The sequence below is a fragment of the Phyllobates terribilis genome, unplaced genomic scaffold, assembly GCF_046119375.1.
Source record: "Phyllobates terribilis strain yellow unplaced genomic scaffold, ASM4611937v1 Scaffold_10__3_contigs__length_209671492, whole genome shotgun sequence".
Lineage (NCBI taxonomy): Eukaryota > Metazoa > Chordata > Amphibia > Anura > Dendrobatidae > Phyllobates > Phyllobates terribilis.
Window position 1 is genome coordinate 184,423,330 of NW_027362770.1, and position 16,193 is coordinate 184,439,522.

A 16,193-nucleotide genomic window follows, 5' to 3' on the forward strand; every position below is an offset into this window, starting at 1 on the left:
GTCGCGGGCAGCGCCAGCGACAAATCACCGGACCTTTGTAACACCATGCAGATACTGTGGGGACATCAGCGGCTAGGGTGTCAAGGGAGGACCGGGGAGCGGCGCTGCGAGCAGTCGCTCATCTCCCGGCTTCTCGCAGCGGAAGTATCCGCACAGGCAGCGGCGCTCCCCGGTCCTAACTAATACAATTCCGCTCCCCGGTCCTCACCAATACGATTCGCTGATTGGTCGCACTCTCCGCACGCGACCAATTAGTGATCTTGGCGCTAAAGTTAAACACCGCTCTGCTAATTGGTCGCGGCCGCTGCCCGTGACCAATCACCGATCTTGCCAACACATTTAAACACTGCTGTGCTGATTGGGCGCGGACGCCAGCCGCGACCAATCAGCGAGATTGGCGCCAAATTTAAACAACGCTCTGCTGATTCGGCACGCCAGCCGCGACCAATCAGCGAGATTGGCGCCAAATTTAAACAACGCTCTGCTGATTGGTCGCGGCCGCCAGCCGACCGCGACCAATCAGCGAGATTGGCGCCAAATTTAAACAACGCTCTGCTGATTGGTCGCGGCCGCCAGCCGCGACCAATCAGCGAGATTGGCGCCAAATGTAAACAACGCTCTGCTGATTGGTACATAGGGGGCAGTATTATAGTAGTTATATTCTTGTACATAGGGGGCAGTATTACAGTAGTTATATTCTTGTACATAGGGGGCAGTATTATAGTAGTTACATTCTTGTTCATAGGGGGCAGTATTATAGTAGTTATATTCTTGTACATAGGAGCAGTATTATAGTAGTTATATTCTTTTACATAGGAGCAGTATTATATTAGTTATATTCTTGTACATAGGGGGCAGTATTATAGTAGTTATATTCTTGTACATAGGAGCAGTATTATAGTAGTTATATTATTGTACATAGGAGCAGTATTATAGTAGTTATATTCTTGTACATAGGAGCAGTATTATAGTAGTTATATTCTTGTACATATGGAGCAGTATTATAGTAGTTATAATTTTGTACATAGGGGCAGTATTATAGTAATTATATTCTTGTACATAGGGGCAGTATTATAGTAGTTATATTCTTGTACATAGGAGCAGTATTATCTACTATATAATTGTCTTATCCGGTCTGTCTGTCTGTCTGTCTGTCTGTCCAGGAAATCCCGCGTCGCTCATTGGTCCGGCAGCGGCCAATCAGCGCCGCGGGATTTCAGAAAAAAGATGGCGGCCGATAGCGCCTCATCTGCGGGATGGAGCTCAGCGGCGATGCAGCCGGGAGATGAGCGCCGCGAGGTGCTCATCTCCTGGCCGGTACCAGCAGAAGGACCTCGACCGCCGGACCCATCTGCGGGACGAAGATGCAGCCGGGAGATGAGCGGCGCGAGGCGCTCATGTCCCGGCCGGTAGCAGCGGAAGGACCGCCGGCGTCGCTGACATCCATGCGGAAGGGAGGACCGGGGAGCGGCGCTGCGGGTCGGGATACTTCTGCTGCGAGCGCCCGCTCATGTCCCGGGTTCTCGCTGCGGAAGTACCCGCACAGGCAGCGCTGCTCCCCGGTCCTCACCAAGACGATTCGATGATTCACCGATTTGGGCGCCACATTTAAATATCGGCCGCGACCAATTGGATGTCAGCGCCGCTCCCCGGTCCTCCCTTCACACCCTAGCCGCTGATGTCCCCATAGTATCCGCATGGTGTTACAAAGGTCCGGACATTTGTGTTAAAAATCTCTGATTTTTCGCTGGCGCTGCCCGCGACCAATCACCGATTTGGGCGCCAAATTTAAATATCGGCCGCGACCAATCACCGATCTTGGCTCCACATTTAAACACCGCTGTGCTGATTGGTCGCGGCCGCTATTTAAATGTGGCGCCAAAATCGGTGATTGGTCGCGGGCAGCGGCCGCGACCAATCAGCAGAGCGGTGTTTAACTTTAGCGCCAAGATCACTGATTGGTCGCGTGCGGAGAGCGCGACCAATCAGCGAATCGTATTGGTGAGGAGCAGGGAGCGGAATCGTATTAGTGAGGACCGGGGAGCGCCGCTGCCTGTGCGGGTACTTCCGCTGCGAGAAGCCGGGAGATGAGCGACTGCTCGCAGCAGAAGTATCCCGACCCGCAGCACCGCTCCCCGGTCCTCCCTTCACACCCTAGCCGCTGATGTCCCCACAGTATCCGCATGGTGTTACAAAGATCCGGACATTTGTCTTAAAAATCGTTGATTGGTCGCTGGCGCTGCCCGCGACCAATCACCGATTTGGGTGCCAAATTTAAAAAGCGGCCGCGACCAATCACCGATCTTGGCTCCACATTTAAACACCGCTGTGCTGATTGGTCGCCGATGCTGGGCGCGACCAATCACCGATTTTGGCGCCACATTTAAATAGCGTCCGCGACCAATCAGCACAGCGGTGTTTAAATGTGGAGCCAAGATCGCTGATTGGTCGCCGACGCTATTTAAATTTGGCGCCAAAATTGGTGATTGGTCGCGCCCTGCGTCGGCGACCAATCAGCGATTTTTAACACAAATGTCCGAACCTTTGTAACACCATGCGGATACTGTGGGGACATCAGCGGCTAGGGTGTGAAGGGAGGACCGGGGAGCGGCGCTGTGGGTCGGGATACTTCTGCTGCGAGCGCCCGCTCATGTCCCGGGTTCTCGCAGCGGAAGTATCCGCACAGGCAGCGCCGCTGACATCCATGCGGCTATGGTGTGAAGGGAAGACCGCGGAGCGGCGCTGACATCCAATAGGTCGCGGCCGCTATTTAAATGTGCCCCACAAATCGGTGATTGGTCGCGGTCTTGGCCCGCAACCAATCACTGATCTTGCCGCAAAAGTTAAACACTACTGTGCTGATTGGTCGCGGACGCTGCCCGCGACCAACCACCGATTTGGGCGCCAAATTTAAATATCGGCCGCGACCAATCACCGATCTTGGCTCCACATTTAAACACCGCTGTGCTGATTGGTCGCGGCCGATATTTAAATTTGGCGCCCAAATCGGCGATTGGTCGGACCTTTGTAACACCATGCGGATACTGTGGGGACATCAGCGGCTAGGGTGTCAAGGGAGGACCGGGGAGCGGCGCTACGGGTCGGGATACTTCTGCTGCGAGCAGTCGCTCATCTCCCGGCTTCTCGCAGCAGAAGTAGCCGAACAGGCAGCGCCGCTCCCCGGTCCTCAATAATACGATTCCGCTCCACGGTCCTCACCAATACGATTCGCTGATTGGTCGCGCTCTCCGCACGCGACCAATCAGTGATCTTGGCGCTAAAGATAAACACCGCTCTGCTGATTGGTCGCGGCCGCTGCCCGCGAACAATCACCGATTTGGGCGCCACATTTAAATAGCGGCCGCGACCAATCAGCGATCTTGCCGCCACATTTAAACACTGCTCTGCTAATTGGTCGCGGATGCCGTCCGCGACCAATCAGCAATATTGGGGCAAAATTTAAACACCGCTCTGCTGATTGGTCGCGGTCGCCGTCCGCGACCAATCAACAGTATTGGCGCCAAATTTAAACCTCGCTCTGCTGATTGGTCGCGGTGGCCAGCCGCGGCCAATCAGCGATTTTGGTGCCAAATTTAAACCCCGCTCTGCTGATTGGTCGCGACCGCCGGCCGCCATCAATCAGCGATTTTGGCGCCAAATTTAAACCTTGCTCTGCTGATTGGTCGCGGTTGCCGGCCGCGACTAATCAGCATTGTTGGCGCCAAATTGCCGGCCGCGACTAATCAGCATTATTGCCGCCAAATTTAAACACCGCTCTGCTGAATGGTCGCGGCCGTGACCAATCACCATTATTGGCGCCAAATTTAAACACCGCTTTGCTGATTGGTCGCGACCGCCGGCCACAACCAATCAGCATTATTGGCACAAAATTTAAACCCCGCTCTGCTGATTGGTCGCGACCGCTGGCCGTGACCAATCAGCGATATGGTCGCCAAATTTCAAGACCGCTTTGCTGATTGGTCGCGGTTGCCGGCCGCGACCAATCAGCGATTTTGGCGCCAAATTTAAACACCGCTCTGCTGATTGCGCCCAGTCTGCCGCATACATATTCTAGAATACCCGATGTGTTAGAATCGGGCCACCATCTAGTAGTAGTTATATTCTTGTACATAGGGGCAGTATTATAGTAGTTATATTCTTATACATAGGGGCTGTATTATAGTAGTTATATTCTTGTACATAGGGGGCAGTATTATAGTAGTTATATTCTTGTACATAGGGAGCAGTATTATAGTAGTTATATTCTTGTATATAGGAGCAGTATTATAGTAGTTATATTCTTGTACATAGGGGGCAGTATTATAGTAGTTATATTCTTGTACATAGGGGCAGTATTATAGTAGTTATATTCTTATACATAGGGGCTGTATTATAGTAGTTATATTCTTGTACATAGGGGGCAGTATTATAGTAGTTATATTCTTGTACATAGGGGGCAGTATTATAGTAGTTATAATCTTGTACATAGGGAGCAGTATTATAGTAGTTATATTCTTTGATATAAGGATTCTTCTGTTTTTCTTTATTACTCCGTATACTTCTTATTTGGGTTGGATATAGATACAGTTTTGCATACATGCCTTTGTATACATTGTAGAGCTAATTTATTGTTCGTTTTTTCCTCTGTAGGTCTGGATAGACGTGGGGACACAGATCTTTTACTCCTTAGCTATCACTATGGGGTTCACCATTGGTATTGGTAGTTATAACTGCTATGATTATAACTGCTATAGGTGAGTGTACGGTGGTGATCCATCTACAGGGGCGATGCTTTGGGGGCCGCGGTGGATCAGGAGCTAAAACTTCATGTAACTTCACAGCTGTATGTCATGAAGCTATTAGAATTTCACAATAAAGTTAGTAATAATTCTTTTTCTTGTTGCTTTTATTACTGCAGGGATTGCGTCCTTTTGTGCTTCTTTGACAGTTTCACCAGCTTCTTGGGAGGTTTTGCTATTTTCTCTGTTTTGGGCTTCATGGCGCAGGAGCAGGGGGTCCCAATATCTGAAGTCGCTGAGTCTGGTAAGAAAGAATTCAACCTTTGTAGGAATCAATAAGAAACAGGATGGCCTACCTGCTATATGGCAGACTGCTTCTTTGTGGTGCACAGACTTTTTTTTTGGCACTTTATGGAGCAGGATGATCCAGAAGACTTTACTTACTGCATTATGATTGCAGCTCTGGATGTGGCTAGTGTTCAAGAGGTGCTGAATGCACGACGTATTCTTTTTCTATAAGTTGCATATGACATGCTCTGTGGAGGCCGGTGGGTTGTACGTGTGGGGTAATTATATGATTCGTTACAGGACCTGGTCTGGCTTTTATCGTGTATCCCAAGGCCGTGTCGATGATGCCGGTGTCCCAGCTCTGGTCCATTCTTTTCTTCATCATGGTGATTCTCCTTGGGCTGGACAGTCAGGTACTTTATGTGAGGGCTCCAGGTATAAAAACAAGGGTCCGAAGAGGCAGGAGTGATATAAGACCCTCATATCTATCCACTTAGATGCTACATTTTTTAAAGAGTTAAATTGCATTGATTGGCACTAGGCACAATGGCAGAAATTGCATATCCCACATTGATTATAAGCCACATGGATGTGTCTCTGTGTCTGCACTCCAGCTTTAAACTGACCTATTACCTCCTGGAAATGTTTATGAAGTAAAAGCAAATGGAAAAATATTATCTATTTCCAATATACTATAGATAATTAGAACTAAAAAAAATGCCTGTCCCTTTAAGAAAGAGAGTTGGGCTCTCAGCTGTCTCACTATTTGACAGCTGTGTGAAACTTCCCGCTCCTCAGCTGTGAGATGTCAATTTGTGGGAGAGAGACTGGGAATGCGCAGCTTGTAAATACCGAGGAGACGGTGTTATCGTCTTACTGGATGTAGTTGGGAAAGAAGAAATGTAAGATTTGTTCCTGTGTGTTATAGAGCAGTAGGAGAAGTAGGCTAGAAACAGCAACTGCGATTTTTTCACAGTTTCTCCTTAGTGTAGCTCAGATTAAACCTTTACAAGCGGCTGATAGCTACTTTTGCACAATAACTCTTTACAAGCAGCTATGTCCTCCTTTTTCAAACCAACCTTTTAGAAGCTGTATTTTCTTCTGTTATGAAAGGTACATTATACAAAGTAACATCTTACTACCAGTCTGATAAATAAAAAGATTCAGTTGTAGGTAAAATTCAGCATCCTGATTGGAGGTTTACTTTTGGTGAATTTAGAATAATAGATGACTCAATTCTCCCATTGCATTCTATGGACCAGTGAGTCGACAAAATGGCAATATCCATCTCAGCAATCAAACTTTAAGTAGAACTTTATTGGCCGTTCCTAAGGACTTAGAAACAATTTAGCATTGTGGGAAGTCGTTGGATCTTTCTGCTTTAGATAAGTTTACACTGACATTTTCTCTTGTTACAGTTCATCTACGTTGAGGCTCTCTGCTTGTCCATCATTGATCGTTATCCCACAGTCCTGCGCAAGGGGTACAGAAGGGAGATACTTATCCTAATTATATCTGTAGTTTGTTTCCTGTTCGGTCTGCCTATTGTTACTCAGGTGATTCACTTATCATCGCCAGTCTACACACTGATTCCCTTGTTTTGAATCGTTTCATGTTTTTTTTCATGTTTCCTCTCATGCTGCACCTACTCTCTAGAAAGTTTATACTGTCAGATTTCCTCTCATGCTGCACCTACTCTCTAGAAAGTTTATACTGTCAGGTTTCCTCTCATGCTGCACCTACTCTCTAGAAAGTTTATACTGTCAGGTTTCCTCTCATGCTGCACCTACTCTCTAGAAAGTTTATACTGTCAGATTTCCTCTCATGCTGCACCTACTCTCTAGAAAGTTTATACTGTCAGGTTTCCTCTCATGCTGCACCTACTCTCTAGAAAGTTTATACTGTCAGATTTCCTCTCATGCTGCACCTACTCTAGAAAGTTTATACTGTCAGGTTTCCTCTCATGCTGCACCTACTCTAGAAAGTTTATACTGTCAGGTTTCCTCTCATGCTGCACCTACTCTCTAGAAAGTTTACACTGTCAGGTTTCCTCTCATGCTGCACCTACTCTCTAGAAAGTTTATAATGTCAGGTTTCCTCTCATGCTGCACCTTCTCTCTAGAAAGTTTATACTGTCAGATTTCCTCTCATGCTGCACCTACTCTCTAGAAAGTTTATACTGTCAGGTTTCCTCTCATGCTGCACCTACTCTCTAGAAAGTTTATACTGTCAGATTTCCTCTCATGCTGCACCTACTCTAGAAAGTTTATACTGTCAGGTTTCCTCTCATGCTGCACCTACTCTCTAGAAAGTTTATACTGTCAGATTTCCTCTCATGCTGCACCTACTCTAGAAAGTTTATACTGTCAGGTTTCCTCTCATGCTGCACCTACTCTAGAAAGTTTATACTGTCAGGTTTCCTCTCATGCTGCACCTACTCTAGAAAGTTTATACTGTCAGGTTTCCTCTCATGCTGCACCTACTCTCTAGAAAGTTTACACTGTCAGGTTTCCTCTCATGCTGCACCTACTCTCTAGAAAGTTTATAATGTCAGGTTTCCTCTCATGCTGCACCTTCTCTCTAGAAAGTTTACACTGTCAGGTTTCCTCTCATGCTGCACCTACTCTCTAGAAAGTTTATAATGTCAGGTTTCCTCTCATGCTGCACCTACTCTCTAGAAAGTTTATACTGTCAGATTTCCTCTCATGCTGCACCTACTCTAGAAAGTTTATACTGTCAGGTTTCCTCTCATGCTGCACCTACTCTAGAAAGTTTATACTGTCAGGTTTCCTCTCATGCTGCACCTTCTCTCTAGAAAGTTTATACTGTCAGATTTCCTCTCATGCTGCACCTACTCTAGAAAGTGTATACTGTCAGGTTTCCTCTCATGCTGCACCTACTCTCTAGAAAGTTTATACTCTCAGGTTTCCTCTCATGCTGCATCTACTCTAGAAAGTTTATATTGTCAAGTTTCCTCTCATGCTGCACCTACTCTAGAAAGTTTATACTGTCAGGTTTCCTCTCATGCTGCACCTACTCTAGAAAGTTTATACTGTCAGGTTTCCTCTCATGCTGCACCTACTCTAGAAAGTTTATACTGTCAGGTTTCCTCTCATGCTGCACCTACTCTAGAAAGTTTATAATGTCAGGTTTCCTCTCATGCTGCACCTACTCTCTAGAAAGTTTATACTGTCAGGTTTCCTCTCATGCTGCACCTACTCTAGAAAGTTTATACTGTCAGGTTTCCTCTCATGCTGCACCTACTCTAGAAAGTTTATACTGTCAGGTTTCCTCTCATGCTGCACCTACTCTAGAAAGTTTATACTGTCAGGTTTCCTCTCATGCTGCACCTACTCTCTACAAAGTTTATACTGTCAGGTTTCCTCTCATGCTGCACCTACTCTCTAGAAAGTTTATACTGTCAGATTTCCTCTCATGCTGCACCTACTCTCTAGAAAGTTTATACTGTCAGGTTTCCTCTCATGCTGCACCTACTCTCTAGAAAGTTTATACTGTCAGATTTCCTCTCATGCTGCACCTACTCTAGAAAGATTATACTGTCAGGTTTCCTCTCATGCTGCACCTACTCTAGAAAGTTTATACTGTCAGGTTTCCTCTCATGCTGCACCTACTCTAGAAAGTTTATACTGTCAGGTTTCCTCTCATGCTGCACCTACTCTCTAGAAAGTTTACACTGTCAGGTTTCCTCTCATGCTGCACCTACTCTCTAGAAAGTTTATAATGTCAGGTTTCCTCTCATGCTGCACCTTCTCTCTAGAAAGTTTATACTGTCAGATTTCCTCTCATGCTGCACCTACTCTAGAAAGTGTATACTGTCAGGTTTCCTCTCATGCTGCACCTACTCTCTAGAAAGTTTATACTCTCAGGTTTCCTCTCATGCTGCATCTACTCTAGAAAGTTTATACTGTCAAGTTTCCTCTCATGCTGCACCTACTCTAGAAAGTTTATACTGTCAGGTTTCCTCTCATGCTGCACCTACTCAAGAAAGTTTATACTGTCAGGTTTCCTCTCATGCTGCACCTACTCTAGAAAGTTTATACTGTCAGGTTTCCTCTCATGCTGCACCTACTCTCTAGAAAGTTTATACTGTCAGGTTTCCTCTCATGCTGCACCTACTCTCTAGAAAGTTTATACTGTCAGGTTTCCTCTCATGCTGCACCTACTCTCTAGAAAGTTTATAATGTCAGGTTTCCTCTCATGCTGCACCTACTCTCTAGAAAGTTTATACTGTCAGATTTCCTCTCATGCTGCACCTACTCTAGAAAGTTTATACTGTCAGGTTTCCTCTCATGCTGCACCTACTCTAGAAAGTTTATACTGTCAGGTTTCCTCTCATGCTGCACCTACTCTAGAAAGTTTATACTGTCAGGTTTCCTCTCATGCTGCACCTACTCTAGAAAGTTTATACTGTCAGGTTTCCTCTCATGCTGCACCTACTCTAGAAAGTTTATACTGTCAGGTTTCCTCTCATGCTGCACCTACTCTAGAAAGTTTATACTGTCAGGTTTCCTCTCATGCTGCACCTACTCTAGAAAGTTTATACTGTCAGATTTCCTCTCATGCTGCACCTACTCTAGAAAGTTTATACTGTCAGGTTTCCTCTCATGCTGCACCTACTCTAGAAAGTTTATACTGTCAGGTTTCCTCTCATGCTGCACCTACTCTAGAAAGTTTATACTGTCAGGTTTCTTCTCATGCTGCACCTACTCTAGAAAGTTTATACTGTCAGGTTTCCTCTCATGCTGCACCTACTCTAGAAAGTTTATACTGTCAGGTTTCTTCTCATGCTGCACCTACTCTAGAAAGTGTATACTGTCAGGTTTCCTCTCATGCTGCACCTACTCTAGAAAGTTTATACTGTCAGGTTTCTTCTCATGCTGCACCTACTCTAGAAAGTTTATACTGTCAGGTTTCCTCTCATGCTGTACCTACTCTAGAAAGTTTATACTGTCAGGTTTCCTCTCATGCTGCACCTACTCTAGAAAGTTTATACTGTCAGGTTTCCTCTCATGCTGCACCTACTCTAGAAAGTTTATACTGTCAGGTTTCCTCTCATGCTGCACCTACTCTAGAAAGTGTATACTGTCAGGTTTCCTCTCATGCTGCACCTACTCTAGAAAGTTTATACTGTCAGGTTTCCTCTCATGCTGTACCTACTCTAGAAAGTGTATACTGTCAGGTTTCCTCTCATGCTGCACCTACTCTAGAAAGTTTATACTGTCAGATTTCCTCTCATGCTGCACCTACTCTAGAAAGTGTATACTGTCAGGTTTCCTCTCATGCTGCACCTACTCTCTAGAAAGTTTATACTCTCAGGTTTCCTCTCATGCTGCATCTACTCTAGAAAGTTTATACTGTCAAGTTTCCTCTCATGCTGCACCTACTCTAGAAAGTTTATACTGTCAGGTTTCCTCTCATGCTGCACCTACTCAAGAAAGTTTATACTGTCAGGTTTCCTCTCATTCTGCACCTACTCTAGAAAGTTTATACTGTCAGGTTTCCTCTCATGCTGCACCTACTCTCTAGAAAGTTTATACTGTCAGGTTTCCTCTCATGCTGCACCTACTCTCTAGAAAGTTTATACTCTCAGGTTTCCTCTCATGCTGCATCTACTCTAGAAAGTTTATACTGTCAAGTTTCCTCTCATGCTGCACCTACTCTAGAAAGTTTATACTGTCAGGTTTCCTCTCATGCTGCACCTACTCAAGAAAGTTTATACTGTCAGGTTTCCTCTCATGCTGCACCTACTCTAGAAAGTTTATACTGTCAGGTTTCCTCTCATGCTGCACCTACTCTCTAGAAAGTTTATACTGTCAGGTTTCCTCTCATGCTGCACCTACTCTCTAGAAAGTTTATACTGTCAGGTTTCCTCTCATGCTGCACCTACTCTAGAAAGTTTATACTGTCAGTTTTCCTCTCATGCTGCACCTACTCTAGAAAGTTTATACTGTCAGGTTTCCTCTCATGCTGCACCTACTCTAGAAAGTTTATACTGTCAGGTTTCCTCTCATGCTGCACCTACTCTAGAAAGTTTATACTGTCAGGTTTCCTCTCATGCTGCACCTACTCTCTAGAAAGTTTATACCGTCAGGTTTCCTCTCATGCTGTACCTACTCTAGAAAGTGTATACTGTCAGGTTTCCTCTCATGCTGCACCTACTCTAGAAAGTTTATACTGTCAGGTTTCCTCTCATGCTGCACCTACTCTCTAGAAACTTTATACTCTCAGGTTTCCTCTCATGCAGCAAAGATTCTCTGGAAACTAGATTTACCCCTTTTTTATTCTCTGCCGTTTCTACAACATTTGCTTGTTTTATCTAAAGGAACATCGGCTCCATTTATCATTCTTTTTTTAGTAAAAGTTTTAGTTTTAGGCATCTTTACTTTTGTGCCAAATTCATTATGGCTTTTGTGCCATTTTCAAGCTCATTTTTCAGTCCTGGTAATTTTTCGGGTTTTCTCGAATTGTTTAATTATCCAGAGGTTTTCAGAAAAATTCATCATTTGCAACTTTCTGAAATGTTTTTTTTCCATCTGTCTAAATTTATATTTCTACGTAGCTGAAGACTAACGTCGCACTTTTTTCAAGGCTCTTGAAAGGATCTGTAAAAAGTCTCAAAAGAGCAAAATGAAACATTTAAATTTGCACAAAATTCAATGAAACTCTTGCACAATTTTGAAGAATTTGGCACAAAGTTCACACCGGGGAAAACAGAAAAAAAGTCAAAAACATGCCAAAATAATGAAAGTGGTGAATCGGGGCCGTAGTCTTCTCTGTCCTACAAGGTATTGGAAGTAAACCAGTATCAGCCACCGATCCCTGCCATGATACAACCCTCTATGTTTTACAGGGAGGGATATACATATTCCAGCTCTTCGACTACTTTGCTTCCAGCGGTATCTGCCTCCTTTTTTTTGGGATAGCTGAGTGTATCTGTATAGGATGGGTGTATGGTGAGTATTAATACTACCCAGGTACCAGTATGGTCAGGGGCCAGGCAAGTCAATCTTAGTGCCGAGGGTCTTCATGAAGCACCCAGCTAGTGGCCAGGCTTCATGGGATGTCATCAATTTCACTATATAGCGCAATTTTCTAGTATTGTAGCAAATAGTACAAACAATTGCAGATTTAAATCCCCTAGGGAGACAAAAAAAGTGAAAATTGAAAACATAAAAAATATTTAAAAAAAAACAGCCCCCATATGGCCATGTGGACAAAAAATAAAAAGTTATGAATCTTGGAAAAAAATTAAATAGCGCAAAAATGGAAATGAGGTCGATGAAATCCACATACAAAATATAAAGATTATTAATTTTTAGTTTTAGCCGTGTATTGATTTTTAACTTTATCTTTGCAGGAGCAAATCGCTTCTATGACAACATCCAAGATATGATCGGGCACCGCCCGTGGCCCCTGATGAAGATATGTTGGATGGCTGTGACCCCGGCTGTGTGTGTGGTAAGAGGCAGCAGTCTTGTAACTTGCCCGTGTGCCTTCACCAACATAGTGAGGATGATTGACAGGAACCACATGTATGGCGGAAGTATTTGGGAGCACACTATGGGATCATTAATTAGGCACCATATGGCTATGTGTTTTGGCTGTTGAGCTGGTATCATTCTGTGTATGAAAGTATTATTTGCAACAATAGAGTGGGGCTCCTCAAAGTCATTGTGGTCCAGGGCCTCCATAGACCCTGCTCTGGCAATGATGAGGGCATGTCTGGCCATTTTCTCAGGTACACTAGATGTCGCAACCTACAGCACCCACAATAGTGTTCATCACCCATGTCATTAACCATAAAAAATAATATACTAGGGTTACAGAGTCAAGATTAGGGGTGGTGTCAATATTTCAGAAAACTCCACCCCCGAGGAGTCACTTTCCTGATTTTTGATTGGTTCTTTTCCTCTACAGGCAACATTCCTCTTCTCATTAATCAGATATGTTCCCTTGAAGTACAATAACTACTACGTGTATCCACCATGGGGTTACGCCATCGGATGGCTTATGGCCATCGCTTCTATGATCTGCATTCCTCTATATGCCATCTATATAGTCCTGAGGACACAAGGGTCCTTGATGGAGGTAAAGTGTTACCATAAAGACATTGTAGTGACTGTACTTTATATAACACAAACTCTGCCTATTGCTTCACCCGTTGTATTATATTCGGTAAGCAAATGAGATAGATAGATAGATATGATTACTTGACTTGACTGATTTCCTGTACTTATTTCTCTGCAGAGATTACGTAAAGTTGTCATCCCAGCAGAAGACCTACCTCAGCCTAAAGTAAGTGTCCGTCCAACCAATACCTGGTCCATCTGTATGAAACGGACTCCCAAGACACATGATATAAGCGGTGAAGCTCCCTCACAGGACACCTGCCAATAGCTTCTGGATTTGGAGGAATTCATCATCTTGTAGGACAGGATAACGCAGGGTTATATTCCCACATCTCCGGGAGAACATCACTCTCAAGATTTGCATTTGGGGAATTGCACTCGGAACTCTCTTCATGGAACATTTAAAAGGTTCTCAGGAAATGTAATATTGATGACCAATCCTCACGTTATATCAATAATATCATCAATGGAGGTCCAACTCATGGCTTTGTGTTGCGGTTGTGGGTGGCACTGACAGTCCAGTTCCATTGACGTGAATAAGACTGAGCTTGCCGTTCCATTCATGACCCCTACACGGTGTACGGAGCTGAGCCTTCTCCAGAGCGCTGTGGCCCCTGCACTTGACTGCTTGGTTTCAGGTTACTGGGAGTCAGACCACCACCGATCTGATATTAATGACATAGTCTCGGTGCTTTGGATTAGATAAAGTCAGCTCCGACCTTAATAAGATATGTATTAATAAATTAGTGAATTTTTCACCTATTTTGGTGAGTTGTGTCATCATTTCAGTTGGTCATCTGTTACGCACACGACCGGGCAGACTAGCGTGAGCGTGATTAGTGATCCCACTGGACCATGAACCGAGGAGTGCCTGGAAGGGCGTAACTAAGTATCATCCCGATCCGACCAAGGTCACACGGATGCTCAGTCGACTCCGTGAACCAGGGAGGAACCGAGCAGAGGGACCAGGTGCTACTCCAGATCAGACCCCGGTCACAATTGTTGACCCACACTGGGGAATGCAGGAACAGGCAGGTTAGGCTGGCATACAGACAGGTTTGTACTGGCAGGCACGGCTGGTATGAAGACAGGTGGATATTGGCAGGCACGGCTGGTAAGCAGACAGGAGGGGACTGGCAGGCACGGCTGGCATGCAGACAGGTGGGCACTGGCAGGCACGGCTGGTATGCAGACAGACGGGTACTGACAGGTAGGAACGCAGGCAGGATAGGGAACAGTACAAACTGGGACACAGGAATGGAGCTGCAGGTGCGGTGGACAGCAGAGCAGAGCGAAACCGCAGATGCGGTGAAGAAGCAGAGCGGAGCAAAACCGCCAATGCGGTGAACAAGCAGAGAGGAGCAAAACCGCAGGTGCGATGAAAAAGCAGAGCGGAGCAAAACCGCAGGTGTGGTGAACAAGCAGAGTGAAGCAAAACCGCAGGTGCGGTGAACAAGCAGAGCAGAGTGGAACCGCGGGTGCGGTGAACAAGCAGAGCGGAGCAAAACTGCATGTGCGGTGAACAAGCAGAGCGGAACAGAGCAGAAGGTGCAGGCAGACAGGACAGGGCTCTGTTCACATGAACAGACAGGAAAATACAGGAAGATGGTTAGAACACAGGAGGAAGATAAGGAGGAAGGGAAAGGGGACAAGCAGAACTAGATACACACAAGGTACTTACATTGAAGTAGTGAGTGGACACAAAACTCACAAACAGAAGTACAGAGACAATGAGTTGGAGTTAGATGCAGGTTCAGACACTGCAGGAAAAGGGAAGGTTCGGACATAGAGACAAACAGGTAACAGGCTAGGACACTGTTCAGACAGGAACTGAACCGGGAACAAGATACAGCAGAGGTCCCCAACCGCCGGTCCGCGGACCAGGACCGGGCCGTTGGGGTTTTTCAGCCGGTCCGCGGCGCCGCTGACAGCTAGCTCCGCGGCCCTGCGCCTGGTCAGAGCTCGCTCTGTGTGGATTTATAATGTTTTCTGCCATAGCCGTGACAGCTCGCAGCTCCCGGCAGAGAACATTATGCAGGACGGGGTGGGGCGTCGGGCGGGTCTTAGTGACGCAGCCCTCCACAGCACAGCATGGTACCTGTTGTACGTCACGGGGCGGGTCTTAGTGACGCGGCCCTCCTGCACAGCATGGTGTGTTCCTGACGGGGTGGGGCGGCAGGCTCTCCTCACTGACACGCCCCAGCAGAACATGTTATGTGGGGCGTGCTGGGGCAGCAGACTGGCTTCAGTGACGCGGCTCCCGGTACCGGTGTTCAGTGTGTAGCGCTGCTAAGCAGCAGCGCTGTATACACTGACGCTCAATGTACAATGCTGCTACTTAGCAGCGCTGTACACCGAGGTCCCACCAGCATCCTCCCCATACAGCTCCACCCCTCCATAACCCCACCCCCATATGACCAAAGCCCCGCCCCCACCCCCACCGGGCCATGGAAAACTGGTCTTGCTTAAAGCCGGTCCCTGGTGCAAAAAAGGTTGGGGACCTCTGAGATACAGGAACGAGCCTGGGAACTCAGCCCCCAGGGTGGCGGAAACAGACTAGAAGTCAGAGATACAGGTAATGGCCCTGGGTACTCAGCCCCCAAGGTGGCGGAAACAGACTAGATTCAGAGATACAGGTAATGGCCCTGGGTACTCAGCCCCCAGGGTGGCGGAAACAGACTAGATTCAGGACAGGACCTGGCAACTGACAGTTGCACAGAACACACTGTAAGCAAGTGTTGCTCAGGCACCTCCTACTGGGTGGAGGGGATTTAAGTATCCAGTGACTCACAGCAATAGGCTGTGGATGCATTAGGACTGCACACACTGTAGCTTGAAGAATCAGGAAGCAACAGCGCTGATGCCCTAAGCCAGCAGACAAGAGACATACAAACAGCAGGTACTGGAGCAGAGTGTGCAGCCTGGCCTGATAGGTAAGATTGCGGTCTTGCATGGTGGGAGATGGTAAGCCATGCAAGCACGCCGCCAGGGATGTTACAGTACCCCCCCCCCCCGC

General features: G+C 46.3%; 1 protein-coding gene across 1 annotated transcript in view; it reads left to right on the forward strand.

Annotated features, from left to right (window-relative positions):
• The window catches only part of LOC141164769 (sodium- and chloride-dependent betaine transporter-like), a 40,612-nt gene extending 26,712 nt beyond the window's left edge, over positions 1–13,900 (forward strand). The window contains exons 8-15 of the mRNA XM_073650308.1: positions 4,651–4,754; positions 4,919–5,043; positions 5,328–5,440; positions 6,446–6,583; positions 11,899–12,001; positions 12,406–12,506; positions 12,966–13,136; positions 13,296–13,900. Coding sequence (XP_073506409.1) covers positions 4,651–4,754; positions 4,919–5,043; positions 5,328–5,440; positions 6,446–6,583; positions 11,899–12,001; positions 12,406–12,506; positions 12,966–13,136; positions 13,296–13,445 — 1,005 coding nt within the window. The 3' untranslated portion in view covers positions 13,446–13,900. The remainder of the gene's footprint in view (positions 1–4,650; positions 4,755–4,918; positions 5,044–5,327; positions 5,441–6,445; positions 6,584–11,898; positions 12,002–12,405; positions 12,507–12,965; positions 13,137–13,295) is intronic.
• The last annotated feature ends 2,293 nt before the right edge of the window (positions 13,901–16,193 follow it).